Source organism: Poecilia formosa, unplaced genomic scaffold, assembly GCF_000485575.1.
Source record: "Poecilia formosa unplaced genomic scaffold, Poecilia_formosa-5.1.2 Scaffold4, whole genome shotgun sequence".
In the NCBI taxonomy this organism is placed as follows: domain Eukaryota; kingdom Metazoa; phylum Chordata; class Actinopteri; order Cyprinodontiformes; family Poeciliidae; genus Poecilia; species Poecilia formosa.
The window spans coordinates 6,162,975-6,179,554 of NW_006799943.1; the positions used below are offsets into that span (position 1 = coordinate 6,162,975).

The 16,580-nt window shown below is 40.1% G+C and overlaps 1 protein-coding gene across 1 annotated transcript in view; it reads left to right on the top strand.

Moving 5' to 3' along the window:
- Positions 1–16,580, top strand: part of dnah9 (dynein, axonemal, heavy chain 9) — a 173,313-nt gene that overhangs the window by 7,529 nt on the left and 149,204 nt on the right. Inside the window, exons 6-14 of the mRNA XM_016676322.1 lie at positions 2,072–2,305; positions 2,429–2,596; positions 3,006–3,122; positions 3,242–3,392; positions 4,444–4,558; positions 4,721–4,789; positions 9,968–10,094; positions 11,462–11,608; positions 14,025–14,133. Coding sequence (XP_016531808.1) covers positions 2,072–2,305; positions 2,429–2,596; positions 3,006–3,122; positions 3,242–3,392; positions 4,444–4,558; positions 4,721–4,789; positions 9,968–10,094; positions 11,462–11,608; positions 14,025–14,133 — 1,237 coding nt within the window. The remainder of the gene's footprint in view (positions 1–2,071; positions 2,306–2,428; positions 2,597–3,005; positions 3,123–3,241; positions 3,393–4,443; positions 4,559–4,720; positions 4,790–9,967; positions 10,095–11,461; positions 11,609–14,024; positions 14,134–16,580) is intronic.

Genomic DNA, 16,580 nt, shown 5'->3' on the forward strand with positions numbered 1-16,580 from the left:
ACATTTCTGAAGAAATTTAAATGGGGCCTGCCAAAGTGTGTAACTCGGCATTCTGATGCTAAAAATGTAGTAAGGTAGAATATACTCAATAGCACGTGGAGAGTCACAAGCATGTTGAGTAACATGAACTTACTCAACTAAGTATGTTAAAATTGGTGTATAAGCTAAATTTAACCAAAAAGTTAATGTTAGCCTAAATGCTGCCAGTGACATGTGGGGCATCACTAGCATGTTGTCTTACATTGACTTCCTCCATTCAGTGTATTAAACATGGCTGATAAATGAAATAATAGCTAAAAAGGTTATTTTAGGGAAAAGACTACTGCTAGACTGCTAGTGAGAGTCAGTGCACTGCTAATGTTTGTGCTAATATTAATGCACTGCCTTCTGATTTTTACTTGTGCGAAAGTCAAAGTCAGCTTCGTGGCACTTCGTTACCAGAAAACGCTCTCATCTCTTAGCAACAGATAAACAACAAATATTGTTATTGTTCAAAAACATAAGATTTATTCTGCTGTTTTGAAATACTACTCATCCTAAACTACTTAACAAGAATTGTGCATTTGGTGAATTTTGCAGAAAAGTGAAAATGTTTTTGTTTTTTTGTGACTGGTGGTAAATATATTATAAAAGTAAAAATCTGATTTATACTTCGTGGCAGTTCGTTATCTGAAAAAAAGACACTCATATCTTAACACCAAATTAATAACTAATATTATTGTTTATAAAACATAAGCTCTTTTGAAATACTGTTTATTTGAAATTTACAGTTTTAAACTTTACGCAAGGAAAATCTGATGTTTACTTCGTGGCACTGCCATTACCAGAAAACATGCTTATCTCTTAGCAACAGATTAAGTACAAATACTGTTATTGTTCAAAAAAACTGTTCTTTTGAAATACTATTTATCTTACACTACTTACTTAACAAAAATTGTGCAGTTGGTGAATATTGCAGAATATTCATTTTAAAAGTACTCACTAATCCCTTGTGTAACAGTGGTTGAGTATAATGCCCAAAACAGCAAATACCTGCTGTGAAAAATGTGAAGGCTTTTATTTTGTTGGGTATGCGTTGCTGTTATTTTGACAGTCCAAAGTGGTTGTCAGTTTAGGGGCATCAAGTTTCATGAGTCACAAGGAACTTAATTCCTTTGCTCTGCTGCCATTTCGTTTGTAGTAGCTAACTGGAAGCTCCGCCCTCCTCTGTAGGAACTGAGAGTTCCACCATCTTTGTAGTTCTCTACATCTCTGCTTGCCTCAGTGTTCTGTTGCTATGGTAATTAATCCTCTGAAAACTACCATGTTTTGATTCTAACTGACACAAAACATGGCAGTTATAATTTGTTTTGATTTGAATTTGGCTAATTTTCCGCTAATTACGTCGCCATGGTTACTCAAAATGCCAACAAAAGTAATAACACCCATCATGGGATAGAGCCACACTATATATATATATATATATATATATATATATATATATATATATATATATTATATATATATAGTTTTACTTGTATTTGCTTGGATATTTGTATGGGAGTAGCTTGTAGCTTGTCAACAAAAAAAGAAATTTCCCATTGGGGATCAATAAATCAGTATATTCTGATTCTTATTATGTGATTATGACATTATGGCACATTCTGTTGTAAAATGTAAGGAGATTATAATGGACCACCTACAGGGGGAGCATAGATGCAAACGTAAGCTCTTTCAGAGACAATGGCTTTAGAAGAAACTCAGAGTTTTTCACATCTGATGAAAATAGCAGGTAGAGTTTCCATCAACCATGAAGAATGAGGGGGGTAAAAACTTTCATCTGGTAATGACACCAACCACAATCTAACTGTGTTCCAGTTTTGGTTTAAAACATGAGTGTCCAACTTTTTACAGGACACTTTAGGATCATGAATGTCCTCAGAAGGCCGATTGTGGCAATTGAAATTTGAAAGTTCAGCGAGTAGACATAATCACACTACTTCAGCCCATCCAGCTGTTACTACAGCAAATGTACTGTGGATCACAAGCCTAACAAAGCCAAGCTAACATGTTATTGATCTCCAACAATCAGGCCAGGGTGTATCTAGTTCCAGAGGAGGTTCTGACAGGAGAACCCGCCGAGAGTCTTGTGAGGGTCCATACGAGCCTGGAGGTCCTGCGGCTCTTCAGGAGCACCTATGAGGACCACAGGGCCAACCTGAGGAAGTACCAGAAGAATGGTATCATGGTTAGGCCTTGGGATTTTTCCCCAATGCTGGTTTTCTCAAGGTTGGATCAATTTATCAGCACACTGGAAAATATAAAGGTAAACATGGGAAGGCTTTCAAAGATGAAAAAGCAGCAAAATCTTTGTTTCTGGAACTTATTTGACGAATGAGATCCTGATGTGTTTGATTGTGACGTGCTTCCCTATGTTGTTCCATCACAGGATGTCCTGTCAACGTATTTGGACCTGATGAAGCTCGAGAAACTGGAGATTGGAGGCATCCGAGGAAAAGCTCTTAGCCTTCAGATCCAGTTGCTCTATCAAGAGTTCCTGGACTCCTACAGGGTCTTCACAGAAAAGCCGTATGACTGCTTAGACGCCACCAACACGGTATGTATCACAGCTATGGATTGTGGTGCTCTTTCGATGAGGGTTGTGTATCCGTAGCAACTCTATGGTCAACTTATTTATTTGAGAACAGCGAGGCTTCTCCAGAATAACCTACCGCCACAGCTGCCTGGTCACTCGGCTTTTTGCTAAACAAGTCGTGTTCCTTCCAAACCCCTTGCTCTCTATCCCCCACCCCCTCTATTTTAAATGCCAAGTAAGTTGCAGATTTTCCTCTCTTCACATCGGGACAAGGCAATTTATTTTGCTTGTAAGGAGCAGTCAGTCTTAGCCGAATAACTTTGGGAGTCAGTCAGACGTAAAAAGCAATATGCTATGCTGGCTTTGGGTTACATCGGCCCCGCGGTGTGATGCTGTGGCCACCGTTCCCGCTGAGCAGTTTGCCTTGCAGGAATTCGAAGGAGATGTGAGGGACTTTAAGCTGAAGGTGGATGACGCAGATCGCCGCCTAGGGGCAATCTTCTGTCAGGCTTTTGATGACGCCTCAGGACTGGAGCACACCTTTAAGGTCTCGTAGCACAATCTCCCTTCCGTACGTGAACAAATCCGTGGGCACACGCCTATGTAAAGATTTCAATCTCTCTCTTTTTTTTTTTTTTTCTTTTTTAATTTCTCTGACGTTTTCAGGTCCTGGAAATGTTTGGCGGCCTGACAGAGCGTCCGCTGATCGCCGTCGATGTCGTGGGAAAATATCCTCTCCTTTTGTCCCTGTTTGACAAAGAGCTAGACTCCTGTAAACAGCTTTACAACAAACAGATGAAAGCCATGAAGGAGCTGGGTGAGATTCAAAGCGATATCTGTAATAACATTAGATCTTTACCTCAGTTTATGAGATGAGGCTTAGGAAAAGACTCAAAGCCTTACTTTATGCTTCAGAGCAATTTGTGTGTTTTGGTGAGCTGGCTTTTAATGTTTGAATAGGAAGGGCGTCTTTGATGCAACTTCCTTACAAGCCTCCATCAGAAAGAAAGGGGGGGAAAAAGCTGAATAATAGTTAAGGAAATAATTTTGTGCTCAGTGAACAGTGAGGTCCACTGGAACGCTTCAAGGACACCCTGAAATTTATGAAACTTTGAATAGTCTTGATATTAAAACTTATTAATTTAGAAGAACACAATCACCGGAAACTTGCTGACTTCGCAAGTCTTGAACGCAGCACAACCCCCTTGTCAAAGCGCATTTCGAAGCCTCCCTCGTATCACGCTATGTGACTGGACTGCTTGACTGCGTGGAAATGATTCTCATTCGCCACGTTCAGGTTGTTCCGCTTCCTTCCCCAAAAGAACAGTTATGCTGTCTAAAGAGGAAAACGGCGCCTCTCGTAATCTGGGGAAGAAAGTTTAGTCAGGCAGGTTCTGTGAAATGGAAGTTGGACTGTAAAGAAACTTGACAAAAATACAAATTTGACACAGATTTCTTCATCTGGAGTTTTGGTTGCTTTTGCATGGAAGATTTTCTGCCACCGTTAGATATCACAGAACCTGACAGGGCGACATATACTAAAAGCAAAACAGAGATGTTGCAATAAGAAATCTGCAGAGAAGAGTGGACCAGAATCAGCAATGATGGAAAAATGTATTGCCAATTATTTCAAATGTTATTTTCTGCCTTAGGTGTTCAAACCAATTATCAGATTTAGGGTTACCAATTAAATCTGTCTAGAACTTATTTAACATATTTACACTGACACCCCAGAAGGGTATAACAACTTAGTAAGAACATTAAGCAACATTTTGAAGACCAGGACATTTTTAGCTAATATTTATTAGCTACACATTGCATGAAAACTCCATGTCTGTGTAATTCTGTGCAATGTTTGTCCTCCTCAGGCTCAGCACCAACCAATAAGAACATGCCAGAGGTATCTGGAGGGTTGAGATGGGCTCACGAGCTGCAGCAGCGCATCCGGGTCCCCTTCTCCAAACTGAGGCTCCTCTTCCCCTCGTGAGCTGCTCCTCAACATAGATGAATAAAACAACAACAAAAAAATCAAACTTGATGTTTTCCCTCTTTTCTGAGGGTCTCAGAATGAAGTCACCACTTTTAAAAGCCTCTTAAAAAGTGCTGTAATAAATCGACATGAACTTTATTGTAAACTTTCATCAGGTGCTTGGAGTCTGCGGAAGGAGCCAGGGTTATCCAGAATTATGAGGAGATGACGCAACTGTTGGACAGGTGTGTGTGTGTGTGTGTGTGTGTGTGGGCATTATCTCATCTTACAGTGTGTGTCATCATATATGTGTCACTGAATAAAACAACAGGACAGAAAGGGTGCTCTGTAAGTTAACAGTAGAAAAAAAGAAGAAGCTTAAAACAGGAAGCGTGTTTGTTAAATAATAACCGTTAATGACATTTTCCTTCCCCCACATGATGCTGTGTTTTTTTTGTTTTTTTTTTGTAAAGTGAGCATTTGTAATTTTGTTAGTTTACTGCCTAGCATTCATGAAGCGGTCTCTTGTGGATCAGCGTGTCGGCATGCAGTTCTGGCCATGATTTATGTTCTCATTACTTCGGTGCTGCTCTGCAGATCATTCCGCAGGACTCCCATAATCCCATATGCACTGTCGCTGCTCGCTGATGCCAAGTGAGCAATGGACTCATACAACACACACACACACGCACACACACACACACACACACACACACACACACACACATACAAATAAACCTTCTTGTGGTCAATGGAAAAAAAAAAAGAGTGTTCATTTAGTATGACATGTTTTGTGTTAGTAAACATCCGAGGGAATATTTCAACACATTCTATGAATATATTTAGCCTTTCTGTTTCTTTTTTTGCTGCTTTCGCCGGGTGAGTTAAATATCATATTAGAATCAAAACTAATTTAACGTTAGCCGCGACACGGAATGGTTTCTTTATCTTTCGCATTTCCAAACAGGCGCAGGGTGAAGCCCAATGTTCTGTTTTTGCTCTCCGAACTGATAAAAATCACCCAGAAGTGTCTTATTGGCAGCCATGATAAGAGATTAAAAAGTATTTAAAAGTTTAGCGAGCCTTTATGTTTTTCTTCATAAGCTCCCTGACTGGAATATTCCTCGTGGAAACACTTTTTTGATGCATCTTTTTTCGTACAAGGAGTTATTTTTTTATGTTCTTTGCTAAGAGGTTGCAGTTCAGCCCGAAGTTATTCATACTCCTATTAGATTTAGGTTTTAAAGCAATCGTTTATTTCGTTTTTCTGACTAGTAGTAGTATTAATGTTTTGGAATCCGACAGAATCTGTGAAGAAAGTCAGAAATCGATTTGACCGTCCAATCGTGGAATTGCAACTCGTAACCGAAGATAAATCCTTGGAACAGCAGGTGAAACGTGCAAAAAACCTGTCAGCAAATATGAGGATTTGACTGCTGTGTGTTTTCGGAAACCATTTGGAAATGTTTAGGTGTTAGCGTAAATGACGCACTCTCTGTCGGGTGTTATTTTCTGAGAGATTCACGTCTTGTTTCCTGTCAGATACAAACTTCTTGGATGACTGAATATAAGTTTGACAGAGGTTTTAATTTCCAATAATGACAGGTTATCTACCAGAAATGGAACATTGAGAGCAAAACAGCTGCTGGGAGGAAGGACCTGCCATAATTCAATTTTGAATAATAGTTTTTTTTTTTATGTTTACAAAACTTTTAATAAAACTTAGCGCAGATTAAAAGCTCTTCACTAATGACGTTCAGTAGTAGTGATGATGATGATGATGATGATGATGATGACGATGATGATGATGATGGTCCTCCATGTTTCAGACATGTTTCTGCTCCAGGACAGCAGAATGAAACGATTGCATTACCTCCCCGGCATCATGCCATCAGTTCCTGCAGAAGCCTCTTATTCAGCCATTCGTTTAAATTAGCCGTGTGCCAACAGAGACCAGTGTTTTAAACCGTCTCTCCTTGTAGATGCAGATTAATTCATGCAGAGCGGTACCTGTCAGTGAGGCCAAAATGAACCCACACATATTGTAGCTGTAAACGAGGACTGATTACCGTAACTGGAACATCTGTTTTGTCCGTATAGAGCTCGGTATTGTAGCAGTACAGATCAATGTACACTTCAGAGGAACAGAGAAGTTTCTTCTCCCATTGGCTGCAAGAACAAAATCAAATCATCCAGCCCTGGTTTGGGGCTTCGTGCTCTTTGTTGTTGATGCATATTCTAAGCAGAACTTTTTTTTTTTTGTCTTTTGAAGTGTCTGTGCAGCAGCAGCAGAGACTTACGGATGAATTCTGCACTTGATTTCTTGTCAAGTAGGACAGATTCTGGCTAGAAAGTACATTGTTCTTGTTCTTACTAGAGTAGAGAGCAAGTCCTTATGTTCTTGGAGAGCAGGTATTGACCTCAATTCAGGTTTTTTTTGTGCTATTATTATTAGTGTTTATTGTAAATTTATTCAGGTTTGCTCAGGGCTGAAACGATTAATCGGACGAATGGTGATGAATCGATTATTAAAATAGTCGTTTAGTAATTGATTAATCGGTAACTGGTCACCTCAAAAATGGAGTATGTTGAGAGAACAACATATTCAGAGCAGAAATTAAGTCAAAAATAAACATACATTTCTCATTTAAGATACAAACACGTTTATCTGTAAGCATATTTTACCCTAAACTCCTCAAGTGGTCTAGTCAAAGCATTCAAATGAATGCTGTATTTTTGCACATTAGCTGAAAAAAAATATGTATTTTTCTTGCTTACAGAAGGAATTGAATTATTTGTTTATTTGCATATTTTAATGTATTTCTAATATTAGTCAGTTAGTATGAAAAAGGCTTAAGTGGTTAAATGAAAAGTGTGTAGAACATTGCGATTTTTAAAAATCTAATTAATCAATTAATCACAAAGAATAATCGATTACTAAAATGATCATCATAAGTTAACTGTTTTTAGGATTTTATATGCTCACCTAGAGACTTGACCTTCATCAACTCATTAGTTATGGAGTCGCTGCTATTGTGCCTCATGTGATAGGAAGTTTTTTTTTTAAAAAAGGTCAGTTCATGTTTTTTCTTCATTGTCTTCTTAAATTATTCATGTATAAAGTTTATGCCATCACTAATGTACAATTTATGCCCAGTTTGTTGCAGAAATAGAAGATGCAATCTTTTGACATTGTACTTCTTTTCCTTTAATTTCTTACTAAACAGTTTTTACCAACATTAGGGAAAAAAAATTTTCTTCAGCATCTACATTCTAAACTACCTGGATTTGTCAGCTTGTTTAGGGTTTTATTTAGTAAAAGAACGATTGGTTCTAAAAGAACCATTTGGCTCTTAAATTTAGGCTTTAGCCCAAAAGGCTATTCGTAGATAACTAGCTATCAGCAGCTTCCCTGTGCAACCAAAAATGGACTGTATTTTAATGCTTAATTTAAAAGTAAATTATGAATACAGATTTGATAACAGAAAGCTGAATTCATGCTCAACTTTTTGTTTGTAACATTTTAAGGCAATCTGCCCGTCCTCAGTTTACCAAAGGTTATCTTTTTGTGTTTTTTTTTTACAAAAATGCACAAATGTGTGCGCTAGTAGTCCTGGATTTAAAGGCAGATCTGCTTCAAAAATCCCTTTGCTAAGCATTTTTCTTTGATAACGGAGTTTACCTACATTTATCTGGATGCTTTTATATTCATGTACATTTGTGTAATTCACAGATTGTGCAGAAGAAATATGTTCTGCCAGAAGAACAGGTCAGGAACGATACAGACAATTGAAAGGGAATGTAATTGATATTACGTTGTGTTGTTTGTTGTTTAAAGCTTTTGTTTTGGTCTCATGTTCGAAAAGACGCTTTATATTTATGTAGTTCATTGAACAAATACCATAGTGCGCTCTGACCCAAACAACGATGCCGTACCACAATACTAAAAATTAAACGTTTTTTTAAGTTTCATTGATGACATGGAAGTTACCCAGATGAAAACAGGGAAATGTATTTCACCTCTGATATGCCCTTACATTATGAATATTCCTATTGGTGTAAAATATTTTCAAAACTAATTGACAAAAAAATAAATACTGCAACTAGGGGACTCACCGATCCACTTTCTTCACTACCAAAGCCGATATCTGAGGTTTAGTACGGACACAGAAAAGCACCACTGAATTGGCTTAAAATGTTTTTCCTTTAATACACAGGCATAAAGGTACTGAATTACTAATCTATTTGATATCTCTGCACCGGTGCAGAGATATCATAAAACATAAATACACCAATAGCTTCACAAGTTTGTTCAAACATGTGAAAACAACACAACTTTAATTTGTTCAGTCAGTGCAATGAGAAGTAGAGCAACCAATGTAAAAAAAAAAAAAATAATAAAGAAACTGAACCAGATAAAAAGAATAGGTTCACTACTCTGCTCAAAACTGCGATTTTAAAGAAAATCCAAAATGTTTTTAGCTAAACTTAAAATTCTGGGGCGGGGGGAGTAATGATTTATATATTCTCAAAATGTAGTGTGTGATACAAGTCCTTGTGCTTCTACACTACCCAGATCGAAGGTGCTGCTTCTTTGGCGCTTCACAAGCTTACAATTACTCCTTCACTCCGTGTCCCCCAGAACGGAGTAATGGGATGATGAACACGGCGAGTTCTTTGTCCACAATTTACTCCCCGTCAGAAATTAGAGCCCTTCTTCCTCGGTAATAATCGTCTCAGCTGCCTCCGATGAATGCCACTATTATTATTATACATATTCTGTTTAGGAGCAGGACTGGCATCCTCACTCATTTACCCCCGCAGACGAAATGCGGCGTGATTTATGGCCGTGACCGAGGCATTTGATTGCCTCTGTGTCTGCGGTGCCACTATCAGGAAATGAAGCTCACAGCAGAGATTCAATAAGGCGCACGCGGCGCGCGCCCGACCGAGTCCTCATCATAAATGTGGCTATTTACAGATTGATATAGACGTAGAGAGCCCTGACATCTTGTCTGTTTGCCGCCTCTCGCAGATGAATCAGCGTTTATCCCCATATTACAACCCACACTCCACACACACTCCACACACACACCTAACACTCCCTCTGCCCTTTATTGTCTGCTAGACGCGGACAGGCGGATCACGCCCCTCGTTCTATTTACAACCTCCGAGGGTTGACAAAACGCCTCAATCATACGCCTTTTAGCTGCTTGTTTCGTCGCTTATGCTAATTTCTACGGGGGCCCCGCGTACTCATCTACCGCTGTGGAAATTAAAGCCGAGCTCTTTAAGTGGGAATGTGAAGCATTGTGGATGTTAACGTTGCAGATTGTTTGTTTTTTTTTGTTTTTTTTTGCTGTCTAGAGGAACTCATGCCTGATAGTGATCGCAGCTTGTCCTCTCTGTGTTTGGTATTCCAGATACTCGGCCGGCGCGTACGTGACGTGGACGGAGGCCGTGGGCGAGAGCTCGCAGCACAGCCTCAGCTCGCCGTTAATCAGCCGAGACTTGGACACTCATCTGATCTCTGTCAATTTCAACCCGCAGGTTCTTATGCTAACCTCACACGCCGTTGAGAATGAGCTCGGGCCGTGATGACGCTCTTATTTATGGCATGACCTTGAGCAGAAATAGGAAAATGTTTCACAGGATTTACACAAACAGGCAAAATAAAGATGTGTGGTGTGATTTTGCTGCTTTTATTTAAGGGAAAGAAGCAATAATTATTCCTGATTCCTGAAGTACTATAGTGTATGTTGCAATTCTGTTGGCAATACGATAAGCAGGCGTTTCTACATTAACTGTAGAACGAGTTGCATAACGTTATTTCCCCCCACAGGCTGCTTCAGGTCAATTAGGATAACAAAAATATTTTTTTTACTTTCCAAAAATCCTAAAATATTTAGAGACTTTTTCTGGAGATGATTTGATTAGTTTCCTTAAAGCTGGAGTATGTACATTTTATTAAAGAAAAATGTATGTACCGCGCCTGGTCAAAAACAACCAATCAGAGCCAGGAGGAGGGTCTTGGCGCTGCCAATCAGCGTCGTGTACTCGTTGCTAAATGTTCTAACGGCGGCGACACAACTTCCTGTTACAGGAAACAGGGGAGAGTTATTAATGTACATGAGCGGATTCTTACAGATAAGACCCTCCTCCTGGCTGTGACAGGTGTTTTTTCCTGACTGAGTTGTGGATTTCTATAGCTTGTGGATTATTATTTTTTTTTTGTCAGGCAACACCCCAAACATGACAGACAAATCTGGGAAAAGGATAAATTGTGGTTCAGCTTTGATCATAATTGTATGAAGCCTGGAAGTGCGAGCTCCTCTGCACGTACGAAAACCAGCATTCATTCATTTAGTAAGACTGAGTCATTAATTACTTTCAAAATGTGTCCTTTGCTGACGTGCTGAAAAGCCACTCAGCCGGAAAGAAGCCACAGCTCCAAACAGAGAATACAAACCAACTGACAGAGTCCAAGTCCAATCAGGGACTTAATCTTTTGTCCATTATGATCCTCATTACTCTTGGAGTAAAAAGCAGGCCTGAGAACACCCTTCCAGCAGAGTAATAGGGTTGGCAGGTTCCTGTTGTGCATGTGTTGAATCTACATTTCAAGATATCAACTAGGAAGCAAACGCTTGGGCACAAGTGGGCCCTGCAAACGGACAGGGAATTTAATCACACCACCCAAATTAGCTGCAAAGTGGCATAAGGGAAAGTAATGTTTCAGGAAAAAGACCTGACCTCAGTCAGATAATTGGTGAGCAGAGCTGAAGAGATGTGTGTGAAGAAGCAGCCTAGAGATTCCACTCAGTCCTGACTGCTTCTGTCCAGGACAGGACTGGGCCAAAGCGTTTGTTGCTGGGCTTCAACCTCGACTGTTTTGGACTCTTTTTGTTTCTTCCTAGCTGGCAGCCGTGCTCAGAGAAGTGAAGTACTTGATGCGTCGACCAACTGAGGCCATACCGGAGGCTGCCGTTCAGCTCTACGCGGCCAGGGAGCGGCTGTGGCAGTACGTGGCCAACCTGGAGCTCGCTGCAGTCCGATACAACAAGGTCAGGAAGGATGAGAGCGAGCGATTCTCAGAATATTGAATGTGTGAGGAGGCTGCACTTGCTAACCGACACACTCAGGAGACGGCTACGGCAACAGAAGCAAGCAACAACAAAAAAAACAAAAGCACATTTTAAACGTTTGCAGGAATCTATCACTCTTTTTTCCTTTTCCAGTGAACCGAAATCCACAGTTTGAAGAACTCCTTATATAGAAGCTGCTGAAGCTGAGATACAGAGAAATAAAGAGCTGGAGGTGGAGGGAAGAGGGTGACGTCGTCGACTTCAGAGCAGAGTTATCATCTAAAGATGCTGCTGCTGTCAACTCTGTGGCTTGCGGGTGTCAAACGCTGATAAAACGTCTGAAAAGCCACCGGCTCCATCAAAAAACATGGTGACAGAGTAGTTAAAGCAGCCGATTCACTATTTATGGTCATTAATATTTAAAGAGGAGCGGCGGCTTCACACTGAGTGTACATGAAAGAAGTAGCGCTTATACAGTAGCGAAGCCAAGGTGAAAACATTGAACACGGTTGACACTTGTAACGGTTTTTATGCTAATTGTTAGCAAAATTAGCATTTGCGGCTTTAGCAGCAATCTCCCGTGTTTCTAAGTCACATATAATCCTATTTTATGCCTGAGTCTACCACAGAATGTCAAACACTTCCAAAGAATGTGTGGTAGACTGATTAAACACACCTTCTGTCATCCAGTTCCTGTTGTCTTGTAGCTCCGTGTCGCGCCGCATGTAAAACCAAGTGTTGCTCATAGAGCTTCAAAATATATCAACTCACAGTCGTCCACAATTACTCAGAGGCCCCGTCTGAAAACGCTTATTTTGTAGCACCAAATATACCTTAATAGTCCGCCTGCCGCGATAAACAATAAATCAGTTAGTCGCATGATAAATTAAAAGAAATAATTCTCAGTTGCTTGATTTATCGTTTTTCTCGACTCTCTTTCCTTTTACCAAAAACTCAGTGACAAAAGTCTTCAGTCTGGTCCCTTTTTATGAAAGATACTTTTTGCTTACAAAGACATCATAATTCACTTTATTTGTTCTTTCTGTTGTTTTCTTTATTTATTTTGGATATTTCAAATGTCTTCCAGTTCCAGTGTTTAAATGTTCATTAGAATTTAAAGTTTATTGATCCTTCAGAATGCCTTCATTACTACTTTATTACTCAAAAGCGGTCTCAAAACAACAATGTTATCGTTTTATTGCAATAACTGCTGGGACAATTTATCGTCCAGCAAAATCTGTTATCGTGATAGACCATATTTTAAACTAGCTTAGCACTACAGTAGAAGTAGACATTTACGGTTTTCCTTACATCCACTCTTGGAGGTACGGTACAGGAAAGTCCTGGATTAACTTCTTTGCAAATGCCAGTGAGTGGCGTCTCATATTTGCATTTTCTTTCAAATATCTTATTTATTCTCTCAGATCTGTGAATCGGAGGATATTATGGAGTTACGTTCCACAGAAACGTGGAACATAACCTGTGGATGGGTTGGGGTCCACTGTATGTCGACATTGTAATCGTGACAGACTGCTCGGATGAAGCATCGTATTTCCGGTCCCCTGCTTTCACACCAGTGCATGGCATAATGTATTCAGACAGTAGCAAGGTTTCCAATGCCTGTGTTACAGGTTAAGATTTGACTAAGGCTCACATAAATTATAATAATTGGAAAAGAAGGAAAGAGTCATTAAAATGAAGGACGTCACCATCAGACTAATCCTGGATCAGAATGGGCCCATCATTCATTACATTCGAAAAAAAAACAAAAAAAACTTGACCAGATCCACCTTTCTAAGATGTTCTCAGTGAAAGATGGATGTACATTCATGTGAAACATAAATCATGATGTAAACCAGCTGCTCTGTGATAAATTATCTACCGAGATAGATGGTGACTTATGTAAATTTAATTCCTGAATTTTACAGACGTTAGCATAGTTTTTTTTCAGTTTTTTTGTTTTTGTTCACCCGTTTGAAAAATGAATTTGTATGTATAATACGCCCGTCTTTACCCAAGACACTTTTCCCATTGTCGGCCTTAATGGGAACTAAACAGAGGGGCAATGCAGTGTCAATAATGAATAATAGAACAATATGCAAGAAATCACTTGCGTAATTAACGCAGCGACACAGCAAACGGCTCCTATTATCCTCGGCCGCATTCATCATACATTCCCTCAATTAAGCCCGTTTATAATGCGAACGTACAGCAACGCACAGATTCCAGCTATTTCGGTCCAGTCGGCTTGTAACGCCAGAGAAACAGGCAAACGATGCTGAAACTGTGAGTTTGGAAATGCGAACACCCCATTAATATTAATATTTCATGACAGATTTACATGTATTTTTTTATTTATTTATTTTTCCTTCCCTTCCCTTTTGCTTGAACACAGGTGATGCTGTCTGTGCTGGACGTGGAGCGTCCTCTGATTCAGGGTCAGCTCGGAGACGTCGACGCTCGGCTGTGGGAGGCAGAGGAGAGCCTGAACTGGAACAGCAGAGGTCAGCGGATGAAGTCACACGTACAGCAGCGACGCTTCTAAACGGCTCGTGTTTTTTCATACCGTCACGCTCGGTGCAGCGGTATTCAGTCGTTGCCATGTTTGTTTTCCCTCCCCCCCCCCGTTCTGCCTGCGCCCCGTAACACAAATGAGAAATACGGCACAAACACGCAGACTCCTTTTGCTTGCTGTTGCTCGCAGCACTTAAAAGTTTCATTACAATTGCAAAACGAAATATCTTCAAAATGAGTGTCGTGCTGAATAATTTACAGACTTGGGCAGATAAATAATTAATAGGAAAAACAACGACCAAAAAAAAACAAAAAACAAAGCTCACGTCCTCAAAGAGAATTGTTGTTTCATGGAAGAGTCGGTCGATTATTGATGGTGGAGCTAACATAATTTGCAATTTCTTTACACAACGTCTTGTTGCTTTTGCTGCCGCCCGTACGGCTCGGGGTGTAGCTGTACGGCCAGCTCACAAGTCAAAATGTTAGATTACGCTAATTTCACCAGGAAGACGTGGAACTAATTTTCAGGAAAACTAAGAATCACATTTTTTTTCTTTGTTATTCTTACAAATAGTTTCTTAAATCAGAAACTGCTTCATAGAATCAGTGATAACCGTCATGATTCGACTAGTCCACATATTGCAGTTTTTGTGCTCGTCTAAGTTTAAAGCGGTTCTCATGCCAAAAACTTTTGACAACGCTCTTTTCTGTTTCCACAAACTGCAGGCAGGGTTTTGCAAATCTTCAAACAATCTTTGTGTTTCAAAGACTCCGTTCGGTGTGGAGTTGTCTTGTCGAGGTCGAATCAGTCTGGCCGTTTAAGATTTTAAGATTTTATTTTTTTGACAGGAAGTGCTCCAGCAGAAGCTAACTTCGGTGTGTTCTGCAGCTAAAGGTTATCCGGTCACGGTGTACTCACACAGTGGTACTTTCATCTCTGTCTCGTCTGTCGTGGTTTCTTCTTTTTTACTTTTTTTTTTCTTCCCCCCCCCAAACCATGTACTCTAAATGTTGTCACACAAAAGATTTGAAAAGTGGTGACGGCCTCTTCAGTGCTCAGACATACAAACTGTCAAGCTGAAAGCACAAACCTTCATATCTGAGGCTTTTCTGCTGTTTTGACTTGGACTTGAAGGCTCTCAGCCACTTTGCACTTGACGACAAACTGCTCCTTTTCAAGTGGAAAGTCACAGAGGTAGACACCAGCAGAGCCTCGTCATCTGGAAAACAACGGGCCTCTGAGTTACCCAAAGCTAAACAGAAGACTGCTCCTCCTAACCCCAGGGATTGTCGTCCAATCAAACCTCCATGAATGGACTTTTACAGGGAGGCTTTGAGCAAAGTATGGAAAGCCAAACATGACAAGTCTTAATGTTTGTTTCTGGTACGTCTTCCTAATGGAGATTTGGCAACAATGGTACAAGTGATGCAAGTATTTTTATTTTTATTTTTATCAGTTGAAATTGCACGTACAATTAAGCCAGAACAAATTCATACAGTCAGTTAGAGGAGATTATTTTGTTTAAACAAACCTTGAGACTTCATTTTTGTTATAACCAACCCTCTGGTATCCATGCGTTTACGCTCGACAACCTCTTTTCTACAGGAAACGCTGCATGTATTCCAGAAAAATAATGGCAATAACCTGTTGGATAACGGTTTCTAGTATGTTATTTATTTATTTTTTCAATGTCGTGTGTTGCTGATTCAATAGAGTTGCTATGTTGTTGGCCACCATGACAGTACAAAGAGCTACTGCTAACTGGTGGCTCTGATGTCGGTTGCTAAGCAGTTGAGGAAATCCCAACTCCAGCTTGTGTCTTCCTGTCCTAGTGATGAAGCAGGAAGATGGGATTTTTTTTTTTTTTACCTCCAGAGTTGACTTTTTCAGGAATCATATCGGACTTTTTGCTGTCATTTTCTTTGCATTTACTGTGATATATTAGAATTTGAGAATACAGATTTAAAAAAGGACGTAAGGACATTAAGACTTGTTAGAAAACGACTCCTGCCCCTCTCTCCTCTCCCGTTTGCCTCCATCCTTGTCAGTTCGAGGGCACAGCGGCTTGCTTGAGAATCTAACACGAACTGAAAGGCTTTGCTTATAAAATAAGAATAAAGGAGCTGTTTAATCATTGATAAGGGATGATTGACGCACAGCAGCAGGACGTGTTGTTGGTTTTTCCGGCTCTGGGACTTCTGGCAGAACGGGGCAGAAATAAGAGTGTTTATGGTACAAGCCAGTGCACTCAGCTGTCTGTGGGGACTGTCTCACTGTTTCTCTGCAGGAACACACAGCAGCTACACACTTATCTGCTGCATGCTGAGCTGGGGGCATATATCTCAGTATGCTGTATGATTTCCAAAGGCAAAGTGTGGGGATGTTGGAAAACCCAATATGTAGTGTACATTGAGTGCCAGGCTGGTAAGGCAAGGC